Here is a 16,154-nt window from a genome sequence, read left to right on the forward strand (position 1 = left end):
ATATGTTACTGCCAACTTCGAGAAAAAACCTGAATAAGACACATGACATTCGGCTAATTTGGATCGTAGTTGAAGTTGCATTATCACAGAAGAGTTGCTATCATGTCACAATAAGTAAGCAATAATTTTGCAATTACAGAGTGAATCTGAGACTTTTATTTGTTCTGTTTGTGTGTCTTATATTTGAGAGGGTTGTCACTCAATGCAGAGAAATAAGTAATAAAAAAGAGACCAACGCACTATAGGCTAGTGACAGACTGGCTTGGCTTTGCTAATGGGTAGCTACAGACAGACCCGGTGCTAATACGGCACTGGAACCTTAACGACCGTTATCTACCGCACCAAATATCAACGCGGATTTCTGTGCTTCAGTTCGGTGCAAATAGAGGTTAAAAACAAAGCAAATATCGGCCAAAATAAATCGGCAGCATTAATCGGCCATCGGCCGACCCGGATTTCAAAAGATCGGTATCGGTATCGGCGTGAAAAAAACCATATCGGTCGACCTCTAATTGTAAGTAATGTTATACATCATCCATCGTGTTGATAAGTCAGCAAATATTTGTTCTTGTGAAGTGTTCTGAATGATATTTGTGTGATGTTAAACTGTGTTGAAATAAATTATCAAATAAATCAAACAATGCAAAAACTGATATTCCCAAAGTTATGGTCTTGACTGGTCTTGAAATAAAATCCAGCGTCCTCAATGTCCGAGACCAAGACGAGTACAAATGAGGTTGAGTCCGAGACGAGACCAAGACCATCAAAAAGTGGTCTTAAGACCGATCTCGAGACCAAGACCGGTCTCGAGTACTACAACACTACCAAACAGAGAGCTATCCCTTATAACGCCAGTTGCCAAAATAGCTCAGTTGGGAGAGCATCAGACTGAAGCTGTAAAGGTCCCTGGTTTGATCCTGGGTTTTGGCATTTTGTCCTCCTTTCCCCAGCCACCTCTAGTTGCAGTCTGTAAATCCTCCATAAAGCTTTCATATAAGACCAAGGCTACACCTTTTCCCTCATGACACATCAAGATCCATTATGGTTTTCCAACATTTCCAATATCCTTTCCTGCCGGACTCGGTCTAAGCATTTATGTGGCCATTTAAAGTTTAACTGATAAGGTTTATTCTTTATACACAATTGCTATCAAAGGAAGCACACTCCCCCGCGACCCGATCCCGGATAAGCGGATGAAGATGGATGGATGGATGGAAGCACACTCACTGTTGCAACATGCTATGTTATGCCTCCGAGCTTGAGATGTCCATTGATAGTGACCGAGTAAATCTTAGCTCAAAGAAACTCCCTGTAGCAAATCTAATAACTTTTAAGTCCCGTTTAAGCAATGTACACAGCTCTAAATCACCAGTATGATTCCCTTAGGCTTTGACAGGTAGTTGTTACACCCTGAAGTCATTGAGTGAGGGAAAGGTCTGTGACTAATGTTCCAGGTCAACATTGTGACCCCATGTCCATCTGCACCACTGACTACAGTTGCACAAGAAGAGAGGTTCAAAGAGCAAACCTGGAAACAGAGATGCTATCTGTCTTTTCCCATCTGTGCAATAATGAATGGTGTGGGACAAAGAGATAAGTCACAGCTAGCAGGCTAATAGTCAGTGGTACTCTAGGACTGTGGCATGTATATTTACATGTCAATAATTTCCCAGATTCTCTCTTTGGTGTCAATGTGAAACACTTGACTGGGCCAGAATAGAACTGGACCTAATTTGATTCGATTTGGCCAGATGACGCGTCAAAATTGGCCATTCAATAGTACATCTGCAACTATGTGGAGATGAGGTAATTGATAGTTGGCTGTATGGGTATGCACGCCTGCAGCTTAATTTTAAAGACTGTGCTGGATGTTGACCTCTCCTTACAGTGCAAGCGCACTTACAGTATGTGTACACACATGCACACGCATATGCAGGTCATGTGAGGCTCTATCGCGTGTGAACTGCATTCATACCCCAACCATAAACTGTAAATAAAAATGAGGGTTTCTCTCATCTTTCTACCATTGCAAATGCAAAGTAGAGCGCAAAGAATGCAAAGTAAAAGATCATGGAGAAATATACACGCAAGGGTGTGTGTATACACATGCATACACACTGATACACATACCCTGTCTGAGGTGTCCATTGTCAATTCATAATCACAATATGGATTCTGTTCTGTGGGCCTATCTGCTAAATAATGGTCTGCTCAAATGAGTCACCGGGTTACAATCCGCTTCAGCATCGCCCTGGCAACAAGGCAAGTGGCTGGCAGGCTGGAGACGAAGCATTTCTCTGGTCTGCGTCTATCCCCGGAGGCTGTGTGTGTGTGCGTTTGTGTGTGTGTTCTGCTGCACCCGTATTCAGCCCAATACTGAGGCACATTGTCTGGTATTCGCAGCGGCACAGCACATTTTACCCTCCTTGCTCCCTTGCTCCTCTGCCCACACACTCCACAGCAGTGGAGAAGCGGAGGAGAGGAATCTGTGTTGTTTACTCATACTGTCCAGCTTTCCCAGCCCTCCAGGAAGTGATCCGACCATGAGACAACCTCCAGAAGCTAGCAGGTGACACCATTGGTCTAACACTGTAATCTGTCTCCAAGACCAAAGACATATGTGACAGAAGTACCCTGTCAACACAAAGTTGACAGATTTGAGAATGACCTGTGAAATTTGTATAGTTTCAACACAGAGCTTCAACTACCAATTAGGCCTAAGTTAAGTGTTGATTAATCTGCCAATTATTTTCTCATTTAATCAATTCAGAAAATCTGAATTTCAGAAAAAAATGTCTGTCACCATTTTCTACTACATCTTCACATTTTCTTTGTTTGACCAACAGTCCAAATCCGAAAGATATTCACCATACAATCACACTAGACTAAGAAAAGGAGAAAATGCTCACAATTTAGAGTCCGGAAGTTGGAACTACAGATCGTTCGGCGTTTTAGCTTGAAAAATGACCTAAACAATTAACTGACTATTAAAATATTGGATAATATATTATGATAGAGTAGTAAATTAAATGACTTGGATATTTGTTTGTTATGGTTCTTTCTATCTATGTCTAACCATTCTATTGCTTTGGATTGCCTTTAATAGTGGTGAGAGAGCTGTTGGTTAATACATGAAGGCTGCAGTCACTGAATATTCGCTGCACTAGAATCACCTTTGAGTCATTCTGTTGCACAAATATCAAAATCATGTGGCCCGTACGGGGATCGAACCCGCGACCTTGGCGTTATTAGCACCACGCTCTAACCAACTGAGCTAACCGGCCCACATTCAAACAGCTTTCTAGAGTTGCTCAGTGAAATTAAGGGAAAAGTATATAGTACATGTGAGCGACAAAGCTGTTGACTTTACATTCAGGAGGTGGGGGAGGAAAGTCTTCCACGTCCATGCTTGCTGCTCTTCTCCTACGCAAGCTCTTCAGACAGCAGCATGAAGGGGATCAGCTACACCGCCACACATTCCTAAAGGAAAAAGACAAACGTCATAAAATGGCCACATAGGCAGGTTGATATAAACAGTATTTTCAAATCATTTCAGCACGGAAGACTTTTCCATACGTCATAAGTAAGGCACTTCTGGCTCGGCATATGTAAGCCAGTCAGTCCCTGAAAGCCTAACCACACTTGTTATTCCACATTACTCAATCACAGCAGCACTTTGTCAGCAGAGAAGCATGCCTGTGTTGTGCTCAGTCACGGTCTTGTACATTTCTGTCAATGTCACAATCGGAACCAAAGCTAATTCAGACAAATGAATGAGTGAATGAAAACAAAAGAAACTCTTAAAGTGCTCCTGGGGGCTGTTGACACTACCACGTGTTGAAGTGTAAACAACATTCTCATATGGTAATTGTGGGTGTGTGTAAAGTCATGGGTATAAACGAGCTTGGCCACCATTATAATAGATAGGTCATACCCTGTGGAGTAACCATTATGAGAAGACGGGTGGTGGGGTTTCTGTAGCTAAATCAAAGTTATTCAAAGCAGGTTTGCATTCAGATTTGAACTACTGTTTATTGTGGAAATTCATGTACTACAGCAAAGCAATATTAAACATGCATCCCTCCATTAGTTTACTCAGCTGTGGCCTTTTTACTAAATTTACTACAGGACTTAAAGATGTCTATGAAGGTCCCAGTCATCCAGGTCATAGTTATCCAAGGAAGGTTAAATTCAGGGGCAAATGGACTTGGTTAAAGATACTTAAACAAATCCACTTGCCCTTGATTGTATCCTTCCTTGGATACAGGACTTAAAGAAACACTTTCCCACAAGTAGTTATATTAGCATACTTTCTTCAAGATAAGAGAGCAAAAACTGTCAAAAGTAGATCCGGCAACTAAACACAGCTGAAGGCGACCATGACTTCCACCACAGCATTTTTCTCTTAATGTTAACCAAACCCAAGACCAGTATCAAGTTTATAGGTTTCACCAAAGATTTAACATGACTTCAATTAAATAAACTACAGTACATGAGCATTTAGGGTGAAGAGGTCAACCACACTCACATTTTGGCCTAGGGAAATGTCATTAGCATGCTGAGGCAGGAGAGACCTTTGGACCTGCATGGGCATGAGAGACTCTGCATTCTTCAGCAGCACAGCTTGTGTTTGCGGATGTACAATTCGTATCCAGAGGTGACAGTTTCTGTCATAGGCCTATCTAGAAAAAAATTGTGCTATTTCCATGCGTCTACAGCTTGCTAGTATCCACAAGAACAAAAGACAGAGTCATGACATCATGCTGTAGCATAAAGCAGCCATTGTTGCAGTATGTATGCCCCATATTATATCCATGCAATCGCTACAGTTCAATACAAGCCACAAGAAGCCCACAACAGTCTATTCTGACTAAGACAAACCTACACCACAGTATTGCAGCAAACAAGATCCAAAGGATAACTCATTCTGAGTCTCAGAGCTTGTTTTGTCTACAAATAATGTGAAATCCTCTGCTTCTTTGTCCTCTACCCTATTCACTGGGCACAAGGCCAGGACAGTGGATGTGAACACACAGGACCAGTGTCTGCTACAGTGCGACTGACGGATAATGCTAGCGCTAACAGGCAGGTAGAGTATTCACAGCCTGAGGAGCCATGGCCTACACAATAGAGAAGAATCAAAATAGACGAACAGGGGAAGCTATAATGTTATATATAACGACTGACAATTAGGTTACACACTGCACAGCCTGAGAAATGTGATGTGTGAGTGAAAACAGGTAGGCCTAGTTACAAGAAACACATGGTTGTAAATTGACTGGCATGTTTTAGAGTGACAACCAACAGCCTAGCCCTGACAGGAGCTTTAAAGGGTGACTCATCTTTCCTTTCAAATGCATTGTTCAAGGTCTAGGACAGCATCAAAAGGAAGGAAAGGAGGGGAGAAGAAGTCAAATATGACACAGAGGCACAGAAGAGAGAAATCACACTGACTGGTGTAAATGTTAAAAAAAGACTTCTCTTTTTGAGTTAAAACATTTTTCTTACATTCATTTTCTTTTATAATATGCATTAAGACAACATAATGAACTTTATTATCTTCCAGAGGAGCTGGCTCTGTGTTTGATTGCCTTTTCACACATTAAGCAGAGAAGCAAAGACAGCCTTTCTCGCTCCTGCTTTGAAACCCGACTGCAGATTCCTCCAATCCTCCTCTCTCCTATAATTACTCAGGTTTTCATTTTTTTCTAAATGCAAGAAGAAGAAGAAGAAAAACTAAATGCACCTTTCCACAAATTACATCTCAAAGACCTGTGGTATGGTCACTTTGTGACTTCAAATATGGTATATTGTGCACCATACAAGTACCTGCCTCAACCTATTGAGATGACCACCAACTACATCTGCACCATCTGTCAGTAACCTTTCAGCATACTGCAGCAGTGTAAACAGTTACACATTTACACTGTGCAACAAAAGCAGACAGGTGAGTATGTGTAGTGTATATAGCCTTACTGAGAGGGCAACAAAATATTCTGGAGTACACTTAATGGCAAGTGGCATTCCACACACGGGCTGAAAGTCATAAACAAAAGCCTGGAGGAGAGGTTGGTTTGAGAGAGAGAGCCTTGTAGTCTGCTGTGAGTGACTGTCTTTGGCTTTGCAGTTCTTTGGCTGAATGTTTTATTGAGCAGTGTGTCCCAATCTTCTCCTCCTGCCAGGATTACCTTACTTAGCCTTAGCCTTACTGAGAGGGCAACAAAATATTCATCATTAATTTATAAATCACTCTGCTAATCTGCTCAGTGTTTAATTAAAAGGTACGGGATTACAATCTAATGTGAGAGCAATGATTGAGGACAAAGCAGAAGACACCAGAGAGGTAAAATCAGCCATATAGTTGATGACAGACTCAGTTGAGCATGTCATTACACGCTGGGAAGGCTGAGCTGTGCTCTGCAGACAGGAAAACAGTCATCTGGCCTGCTGGTATGATGTAGACAATTTGCTAAACCGTGAATTCCTAATAATGGTAAAGAACAGACAATGACAAGTATCAACAGCAATATGTATGTACTTACATTTTGTACATGGAGGAGGATGAATTGCCACCTATGTTCACTCATAAATAAAGTTCTACAGGTGTCTACAGGATGTCAGTTCTCCATTTCAAAATGAGTCTTCTTTTGATAAACCCTAACTTAACTACATTTCACAGGGGGTTTTCTTTTCTGATCTCTATCTATTTGTTTAGTAGGTTTAAGAATTATAAAAATAAAAAAAATTAAGGATGGGCTGCTTTTTTCACCTTTCTCTAAATTCATAATTATATATATAAATAAAATCATAATCTCAACGTCACAGCATATGGTAACCGGAAAGAAAATAAAAATTTTTCTTCATACTTTTAATCACAGATTTCTTGTAATCTCCCTTTGGTGTGCAGAAACTTTTCCTGATCTGCTCCAAACCCCTCACCTATCACTTCAATCAACCCGAGATCAGTCAAAAATTAACTGTGTTGCTGAGAGCTATTCTATGACAGTCACGCTAGTTTTGTACGGGGTGTTGATTCTTCTGCAGAGTTTTCTGGAGTACACTTAATGGCAAGTGGCATTCCACACAAGTCATAAACAAAAGCGTGGAGGAGAGGTTGGTTTCAGAGAGAGAGCCTTGTAGTCTGCTGTGAGTGACTGTCTTTGGCTTTGCAATTCTTTGGCTGAATGTTTTATTGAGCAGTGTGTCCCAATCTTCTCCTCCTGCCAGGATTACAGTAATCAGGCCTTGAGCACATCCCAGGCCTACAAAGAGTGGACGGATGGGCTTAACAAAGTACTGTAATGTATTTGTGGGGAAGTTCAGGGAAGGACAGGACAGCGCCCTGCAGCATACTAAAAAGGAAAGAGAAGGTACCTCTTCCTAGCCTCTCTATGATCAGCACTGAAAAACTGAAAAATATTAGTATTGCTACAAAGACCTTGGCCTGATGGGTTGTGTAGTTTATGTGAAATCTAAGAGAACAACAGTCTCACTAGGCTATTACATCTTTATAAAGTGCTTGTGCTGGACCAACTGCCAATTGCATGAAAAATAGTCATGTACTCTGTCACTGTTTTACTTAGAGGATAGAATTAAAGTGAATATAAATTATTCCCCTTTTAACCCCTTCAAGGACCATTGGGGGTCCCTGGTTCCTGGAGAAACTCTAAACAACTGAGCTAAACAGCCATAACAACCCACTGCTCTTGTTTCCTTGAATTGTGAATAACATGGTTACGATATGATGCACATCCATTGGTTGTCTAGTCTACTGTGCCAGTTAGCGCAGCCTGTACCCTAAATCTCAAACCAAAAGCCATGTGGCTCATACAGGATCAATCTTCACAGTATCACAGTATCTGGGCCAACCCGCCCTGACAACACGCCACACACTTCACCACACACCCTGACCTCAAAAGGGGTGGGAATGCTTGGAAACAGGCACAAGACAGCTGACTTCTTAAAAGTGAGTATCCTGACTCCTGGCAAGTTGAAACTATTAGATCAGCGAAGGAAAAATTGGAAGCATATGCATAGACACAAATATCATAATGAATCACAGCTAAGCAAACAATCTTCCTCATTTTAGATCTCATTTTGTTTCTGAAGTCCCACATGCATGGCATTTACACCTCCATCCAGTACAACAAAACCTACAACACACTAAACAATCAACACCACTAGACGACCAGATGATGGGTCTAGAATTCCACATCAGCTAGCAGTTATAATTATAGGCCTAATGGGAGTGGTTTGTGAATACACTTCAATACTCAGGCCTGCAGGGCTGCAGTATCTGTATTTGATGTCAGAGGTGTCCTCTATTGGACATGTGAAAGGGGACATCTGGACTCAGCAACACGTTCTGGAGCCATGTTTCTAAACCAAATGTGGGCAATGCTAAGCTACAACACTGGCTCATTAGTGCACAGTGTCACCCATCACATTAAAGTATGTAGTATAACCATTATGATGCATCACACAACATTATACCCCTACTAAGATCCCTATAAGAGCAGCGTTTTTACTGACTTTACAAGCATAATGTTTTTTTTTACATTGGCTTTAACTAGCAGGCAGATTCTGAAAAGGCCCTCCCGGCTTGGGAATCACTGGACGAAATGAAAGACTGGGGCTGTAAAATATTTTAAATGCGGTGCCCATTTGAAAACAGAGGCGGCTGCAGTCTTGGCTGTCACTCCTAACTGGTCTCCACCCACCCAGTGAGCCACACCAAAGCTTTGAGAGCCCAACATGTCACTAGAAGAACACTATCTAGTGTGTGGTGAGCAGTGGATAAGCGACTGCTTCAAAGAGCTTTTCTTGGCTGGCCTGATTTAAGCACTGAATGCATTTTAATATGAATAGACCTACTCAGTCCGATTACAATAAATGACCACAGGAAAACCGCAATACTCTTGATCGTTAAGAGTACCAGCCACTGCACTGACTTAAAAGGGTGGAAACACTTTCTGAGGCCAAGACTGCCATTGACCCCTGGCTTTGCTCTCCCTTTCCAAGTAATGCTATGCAGTGTCGTCATCTGTAGCTCATTTCATAGAGCGTGGTAGTAACAAAGGCTTTCAATCAACGTACTCTGGGCATCTTGGTGGTCTCTGATGCCTTGTACCATATGACTGCAATGTTTCCGGTTCAACTCTAGGTGAGAATCTTTGTGACATTTCAAAACCATCTCAAGCCTTTCCCCCTCATTTCCAGTCTCTGCAAACCTCTACTGTCAAATAAGGGCAAAATATGCCATAAAAACATCTTCAATCTACGGCACACAATGTATGGTAAGATGAATGTTACAAACATATCCATTATACACTAAATCTATCTGACACGTGTTCCCAAATGCTAAACAAGTGTGTGGTATGCAAGCAATTTTACACATCCACCTGCAGAAAAGCCGCAGCATTTCTTTCCCAGCTGTTGCTAAACTATGTTGCTAATCCATGTTCTATCTCAGCGAATCCTCAGTGGGGTGGTGGGTGGACAGTGAATTCATAACGGCCTTTCTAAAAATGAATGGTATGCTCCTCTGCTCAGCCACTGTGCACACTGGCACTGCAAGCTAAGTCAAGTTAAACAGAAGGCATTTTCAAGAGCCGCTAGTGGTGAAGTAGAGTTATGACCTCGTCACAATTACTTCAGCAATTAAGAATTCCAGGAATTTCTCCACTGAACTGCATCTGTGGTCACAGACTATAGCAATAACAGGAGAGGATATAGCATTTTGGCTGTACTCCATACTTTCATGCCAATGACCAAAGGGTTGAAAAGACGATTAAATGCTGTCTCCCTAAGCATCTATATAACGGACATGGCAAACAGCATTAGCACTGATTGCCAACATCCCTCTCCTCAAAACACCAACAGTTTTGTCCCAGAGGTGTCTGAAAACATCTGCTGTGAAAGCAGCTGTGGACTGATAGGAGAAAGTGTCACATATAAAGGACTCTGTGTCTACATGGCTTAAATTAGTGCTTACATTAGGAAACTGCAGTGAATTTAAGTAAGGAAAAAGATGATCTGTGCCCCCCGGACAGCCTAGGTGTTACTGCAGCGGGGGCAGGTATTGAGCATCTGTATTTGCAGACAGGCCACCCTGGTTATTTGCTAAACAAATTGCCAGTGGAGATTTTTGCGTACATGCATGTGTGTGTGACCCCTGTACTTGCCGATTGAATTGGACATGCATTGACACCAGACAACAACAAAGGAAGTTCAAAGCACTAATTTTATTTAAACCAACTTTAGAGGCATAGCTAAAATTAATAGATCCCTGAAAGCATGTGACTTTTGCTGTGCAGAAAGGCAACTACTAAGGGAAACAGTTTAATTACATTATGGTTTTACTACCTGTTTGGATGGATCTTCCAGTTGACTGAAGCTGGGTTGTGGTTTGACTAAGGAATGCTATGCATGACTACTTGAATTTGTAGTTGGCCTGACTGCTGCAGCTCAGAAAGACATCCCCACTTATTAGTACTTTTAGGTAAGTGTTAAAGTCCACAGGCATATTTATATTTTCTGTATGTGTGTATGAATTAAGTTATGTTTATTATCAAGATGGCAAACTTGACCAGCTTTTCAATCAGTCTTATAAAGGCAGAAAACAAAAGCCAGCAATTGCATCCTTGAAGAGGGTCAGGGGTTTCAGAAAAATATAAGGTTGGGTTGTGCTCAACACCGACACATCTATCAAAGGGTTACATGACAGAGCCAGAAGAATGTCATATTTATTTACCATTTTAAACAAAAACGCAGAAAAGGTTAAGCTAAGACATTTATCATTTACAACAGTTAATTTCGAGATTAGGACGCATCAATTAATATAACTGCGCAACGTTAGGCAAAAAACGACTTACTGTCTGTTATTTTGTTATAAAAGGTAACGTTAGTTTGGCAGTGTTGGCAACTTGGCAAAGTTTGCCGAGGCGCCACGTTATAACGTTAGCATCTCAAAAATACACTTAAGTCACTTTAATACACAGAACAAACATTTTACATCACTTTATGTCGAATATTTTGCCTAACGTTACTGCTCTCCTGAACTAACAGTCACCGCTGGCAAAACAGACCTGCTATGGATATTTAAAACTTTGTCAGAAACTTAGGAAAATTACCTCAACTTACCATGTTATGACTTGTCCCCTGAATAATTGCTGTATCCTTCGCTGTAACACCGTGCAAGTGTTAAATGTCATGCACGTCTGACTTCAAAACTACTTTAAACACATCTTAACACGTTCAGTTTTCGCTGTGTCCTTGTTTTAACTTCACTATAGTCGATGCAGGCGGACTCCATCCATGAAAACCCTTTACCTCCTCTAGGCAGCCGATTGGCCGACGAGTCGACGTCGCCGAGCTGTGATTGGATGCACAGAACGTCAATCAAGCTTCCAACGTCTTCTCCTGCAGGATCGGCTCCGGTGGGCAGAGGAGTTCTAAACTGCCCACGTGACATGTGAGGTGGCTCGTATAAAACTGACTCCGGAGATGATGTTGGATTGAAGTCTTGCTAGTAAACGATTTTTTGGCGCATTATGCCATAGAACTGTAAAATAAAACGGGTCCGATTCTGTTTGTTTCCTCTTGTAAAACAGCGTCCTACCAAACAGGCTAAATGTCTAAACTTAAGTTTATTCAGGTTTAGTATAATTTGAAAAGAAATAAAGAATTCATCGGCTTTGTAGAGTAAACCCGTTAAAAGGGCTGTGTTAGGACAATCACATGTGGACCTGGACTGGAAAAATGTGTGGAACTCATGGATGTCCGGTCAAGTGAAAAAAAGAGGCAAGAATACTACAGATAATTATTACTATTCTGCCACCTACAGGCCGATGCTTTATAGCACATACATAATAAATTCTAAGAATGAGCAAAACCAAGGGACACACCATTGTGTATGAGAAAATGCACACAAACAGTCTGGCTTACAGCATAACACTTAAAAAAAATCCTAGACCCATGCCATAATGTTAATTCTATGTCATAACCTTGTTTTATACAGTTTATGGTCATGACAAATGAAAAGGTAAACCAACACCATCTGATATTAGTCATTTTTGTAGTAACACTGTAGGAAGATCAGATGTACAGTTAAGAGGACAAATAAATATTTGTTAGGCTATATATTTCTACAAATAAACTGATGAAAATACTTCCTTGTGTTGATTCATTCACTGAGGTTGTATGGTGTACGGAGAAGTACAATATCTGTGACCGGACAAAGTGTAGCTTCATCTCAGTCATCCCGATGCCCGTCTCATGAGGCAGGTTACAGTATCTCGATAATGTTGATGAGTAAAACCCATGTTTCAGATTTGAGGGGGTTTTGGAGCAAACTCAGCAAAGTTACACAGACAACTCAGCAAATCTGCTTCTTTTGAGGAAGACAGGTCAATAAAACTCCCAGCAAAGGCTTTTAGAATATTTTCCTCAACTTTTAAGTAATCACTGCAGTGGTTTATCCTGATACTGATTTCTACTTTGCTGGGTAACTTTGAGTAAGCCCTGGGGCTCAAGTCAAAATGTTACATTCCATCTCAGGATGCAACATTTTAACGTAGATTAATACTAATGTTAAAAAATGTGTGAGTTTATAAAGATAATTACATGTTAGCTAAAGAAGCAATGCTGTTGCAGCCAACACACTGAGAAATTGTATCCGAGAGGATACAAAGGAAAGTCTGCAGCAGAGTGAGAAAAAACTACGCCAGATTCATGACAATAGACAAAACAAACAAAAAAGGCAAATATTTCCAGTACAATGGGGTCATTGTTTGAAAAACAATAACAAAATCTTATTTTAATCTTATGTAACATCATTTTTGATGATACATAAGTAGAAATGAGCATCCACTTCATCATGATAAAATGCCGTTTGGTTGTTCTGCATCAACAAGGCTTCAGTTTTGCCACATTACATCTCTATTTCGCACAAAAGAGCCTTTGTGGAGTGGACCAGTCCTAAGCCTTCGTCCAACAACAAAGAATATTCTGTTAAAGGCCTTTTCTTTCATGTCCACGGTAAATATTTCCGTCTCCACTGAAAGAGGATTCACAGACCAAAAACACAAGTGTGACTCATGAATGCACTGATCTAATTGTCCACGTAGTATCTAATAAATCAAATCACTAACACATAGAACCTCATTCTTCAAACTTTAAACCAACTTCCCTGCCTATCCTGTCCAATCAATGTTGAATAACTAGATCTGTTGTATCTGTGAAGGTTCTCAGTCATAAAATCAAGAGCAACCAGTCCAGTTGCCCTTGATTTTCACCTTCCCTTGGATATCTGTTGTGAAAACATCAATGGAGTTTTGTATGAGGAATGCCAAGCAGGGCCCCTTTTCACTTCCCTCACAACCACGCCAACTGATAAAAAGCTAAGCTAACCAGGCCAAAGACCAACAAATATGAAAACTGTCTGACAGTAAAGCCTCAGTGAAGACAATGTAGCAAACTTTATAGAGAAAGTACCAGACAGTCACGGTTAAACTTTTAGGGTTTTGTTGCAAAGTTGTCTGTGCCCTAATGTGTAAAAAATAAAATTAAAATAAAAAGTCACATCACACGACTATGAAAAACATAATAAAGGAAACGTTTGGCATCATTCACATAGGAAATACCGCTCAACTGGCATGGGTTTTGACAGGTGTCGCCTTGTTCCCAAAGTTCCAGTCCACAGGATTAAGCAGCTGCATGGTCTTCTTGTGCGTCCAGATGGGGTTGAGGATAAACGTGAGCAGAGTTAGGCCAGTGAAGAAGACCAGGAGTGGGAGCAGGGCCACATGGGTGGTGAGCCCTCCCCAGTTGGTCAAGGCTACCCACCACATGTAGTAGCTGAGCACCATGCGACAGTGGAACGTGTGGATCATCACCCACTGGTTGGCTCTCCAAAACAGCGTACATGCCCAGCCAGCCTGCCATGGTGGAAGAAAGATGGAGAGAGAAAATGAAGCCAGGGATTGGGATACACATTTCTTGCTTTTTTATTTCACAATAAAAATTCACATCCTTGTAACTTGTGCGCATTCAAGTCGAATCTGTCAGTAGGAGGAAGAGAGAGGGGTTAGGTACTGACTCAATCTTGTTTATACAACTTCCTCTTTCTAAGAATGGTAAACTTTATCAAGACCAAACAGGAACTGAAACATAGCAACACTTCCAGTCATTTTTATGTTGACTGACTGAATCTGTAAGAAAAAGCTGATCACCCAGCAGCATCGGGTCAGAGACCATGTGTAGGGTCAGTGTGGATCAACGTGATGACAGGTAGCTTAACTAAAAACAAAGACAATATAAGGTGCCTACCTTCAGTAGCATCCAGGATATACATGTGAATGGCGTGCTCATCTCCAGCAGCAGCGTAACCATCGGAAGGAAGTGGCCCATGGAATCCCACACCACTGCCCCTGCAAATCCTGACAGGGCGAAGAAATGGTGCGTGGCCAGCGGGAGGTCAAATGACCAAAATACCACATTGGAGGTGTGAAGTGCTACATTCTCAAACACAAAGAAACCTGTGGCTGTGAGGACATTGAACCATGACCAGTTTTCTTGTCCCCTCACTTTGTCTCTGGTTAACAGTGAGTCCTCAGTCAGGACTCGGAGTCCGGCTACAGTACTCTGGATGCCAAATACCGCCCGAGTCACAGCAAGGTTCCAGAAAACCTTCTCCTTAGCTAGCAGAGAGTTGTAGGTACGGGACAGAGGCACAGACAGGAGGTGGGAGAGGAAGAATACCACTGCATAGAAGGCAAAGCCCAGGCCGATAAGCTGGAGGCGGTAGTCCCATGAGAAGTATTCTGCACTGGGCTGGGGAAGAGGGCTGGTCTGCTGGCCAGGATCCATGGTGTTGGAGGGAGAATACTCGAACTCCCGCTGAGGGGGTGCTCAACTGCGTGTGGGGCTGTAAGCAGTGGCTGATAGATGCATGGTGTGTAGGTCACCTACAAAACAAGGAAGAATCACAATCAGTTTTAATGGCCAGAAGGAATTTGACTTCGGTCTTGCATTGCTCTCAATGTAAATAAGATAAGACAGACATCCAGTAAACACGAATGGCTGCAAACAAATGACTATACCCAGGGTCCATTAAGTTACATGTTAATCTCTGTACGTTAAATGTCCCAAGTTCAAAAGGTCAGTTACGAGCTAACTTTTTTCCTGTAGTAACTCGGTTAAAACAAGATAACCACTTCGACGGCAAATAAAAAGAAGCGTTTTATACATTTAAGCAGAACGTAATATGTTCAAGTCCTTTAAAATAAATTACAGTCGAGTTTGTTTGAACCTCAACCTACATTAACTAAACTGTGTGGTAAAGTTAGCATGCACAAACAAACAAACACGACCAAAAGGTTGAGGCTACTCAAGCTAACAAAATACTAAGAAGTCTCCAGCAGTGATAATTTACTCCATACAAGCATCTTTGTCGTACATACCGTACAGGTGGGCTTCCAGTGAAAATGGTGTCCCGGTGCTGTTATTAAGGAGAAGCCTACAGCAGGAACTTTCATACGAATCATACGACTTGCATTTTGTCACAGGACCCTAAACAGGAAGTGACGCCCTCTTTAGACTTCCGGACACCCATTGGCCAACGCCGCTCTGAGCTGCCATCCCATTGGTTATTACCAGTCTATGGTTATTACCTAGATATTTGATTATACGCTTTATTCTGTCATTAAAACGTACAGTACATAACACACACACACACACACATATATATATACACACGTTAATGTAGTTGTATTTTGCTTTAACTGGAAATGTGTATGGTATAAGGGAAAGCTGTAGTAATATGTTTTACATATTGTAATTGTTATATTAATCTACATATTGCAAAAATATGATTTTATATAGCTTCTACAATATAATGTAAAAGGAAAAATTAAAATGAACACACATTTCAACAGATATGAAGGGCAACATTTAAAAGTATCATTTAATTGTATTGTTACAGCCTATGTGATTACATAATGAAAATGTTTTGAGAGCAGCATTTAATTTTTAGGGGTTGTGCAACAAATCACATTAGATGTGCAAATATTATGTGCAGGCTGGGTACAGGAGACGGTGTAGCTTACCACATAACTGTTGGAGGAGACCCACAGAGACACGAGGACAACATGCAG

The 16,154-nt window shown here is 41.3% G+C and overlaps 2 protein-coding genes and 1 non-coding gene across 4 annotated transcripts in view; all 3 read right to left on the bottom strand.

The window, feature by feature from the left end:
- The window catches only part of arhgef10 (Rho guanine nucleotide exchange factor (GEF) 10), a 36,422-nt gene extending 23,792 nt beyond the window's left edge, over positions 1-12,630 (bottom strand). For both annotated transcript variants that reach the window (XM_046062166.1, XM_046062165.1), the window contains exons 1-2: positions 11,143-12,630; positions 3,371-3,480 (exon numbers count right to left, since the gene is read on the bottom strand). In XM_046062166.1, the coding sequence (XP_045918122.1) occupies positions 3,371-3,407 (37 nt within the window). In that variant the 5' untranslated portion in view covers positions 3,408-3,480; positions 11,143-12,630. The remainder of the gene's footprint in view (positions 1-3,370; positions 3,481-11,142) is intronic.
- On the bottom strand, positions 3,211-3,284 carry trnai-aau. Its single transcript has one exon. It is a non-coding gene; the product is annotated as a tRNA-Ile (tRNA).
- Positions 12,631-13,463: 833 nt separating the features above from the next.
- On the bottom strand, positions 13,464-15,587 carry cln8 (CLN8 transmembrane ER and ERGIC protein). The gene is made up of 3 exons (XM_046062167.1): positions 15,462-15,587; positions 14,329-14,966; positions 13,464-13,937 (listed from the first exon to the last, which is right to left on the bottom strand). Exons 2-3 carry the CDS (start codon positions 14,866-14,868, stop codon positions 13,647-13,649), a joined length of 831 nt encoding a protein of 276 aa, XP_045918123.1. The 5' UTR covers positions 14,869-14,966; positions 15,462-15,587; the 3' UTR covers positions 13,464-13,646.
- Positions 15,588-16,154: the final 567 nt, after the last annotated feature.

Source organism: Micropterus dolomieu, linkage group LG11, assembly GCF_021292245.1.
Source record: "Micropterus dolomieu isolate WLL.071019.BEF.003 ecotype Adirondacks linkage group LG11, ASM2129224v1, whole genome shotgun sequence".
NCBI classification, from domain to species: domain Eukaryota; kingdom Metazoa; phylum Chordata; class Actinopteri; order Centrarchiformes; family Centrarchidae; genus Micropterus; species Micropterus dolomieu.

What these genes read in the sequence shown, in the direction of transcription:
- cln8 (XM_046062167.1), bottom strand. Translation starts at nt 14,868, where the DNA reads ATGGATCCTGGCCAGCAGACCAGCCCTCTTCCCCAGCCCAGTGCAGAA. An exon ending in TATCCTGGATGCTACTGAAG is followed by an intron (nt 13,938 to 14,328) that starts GTAGGCACCTTA and finishes CCACCATGGCAG; the next exon opens with GCTGGCTGGGCATGTACGCT.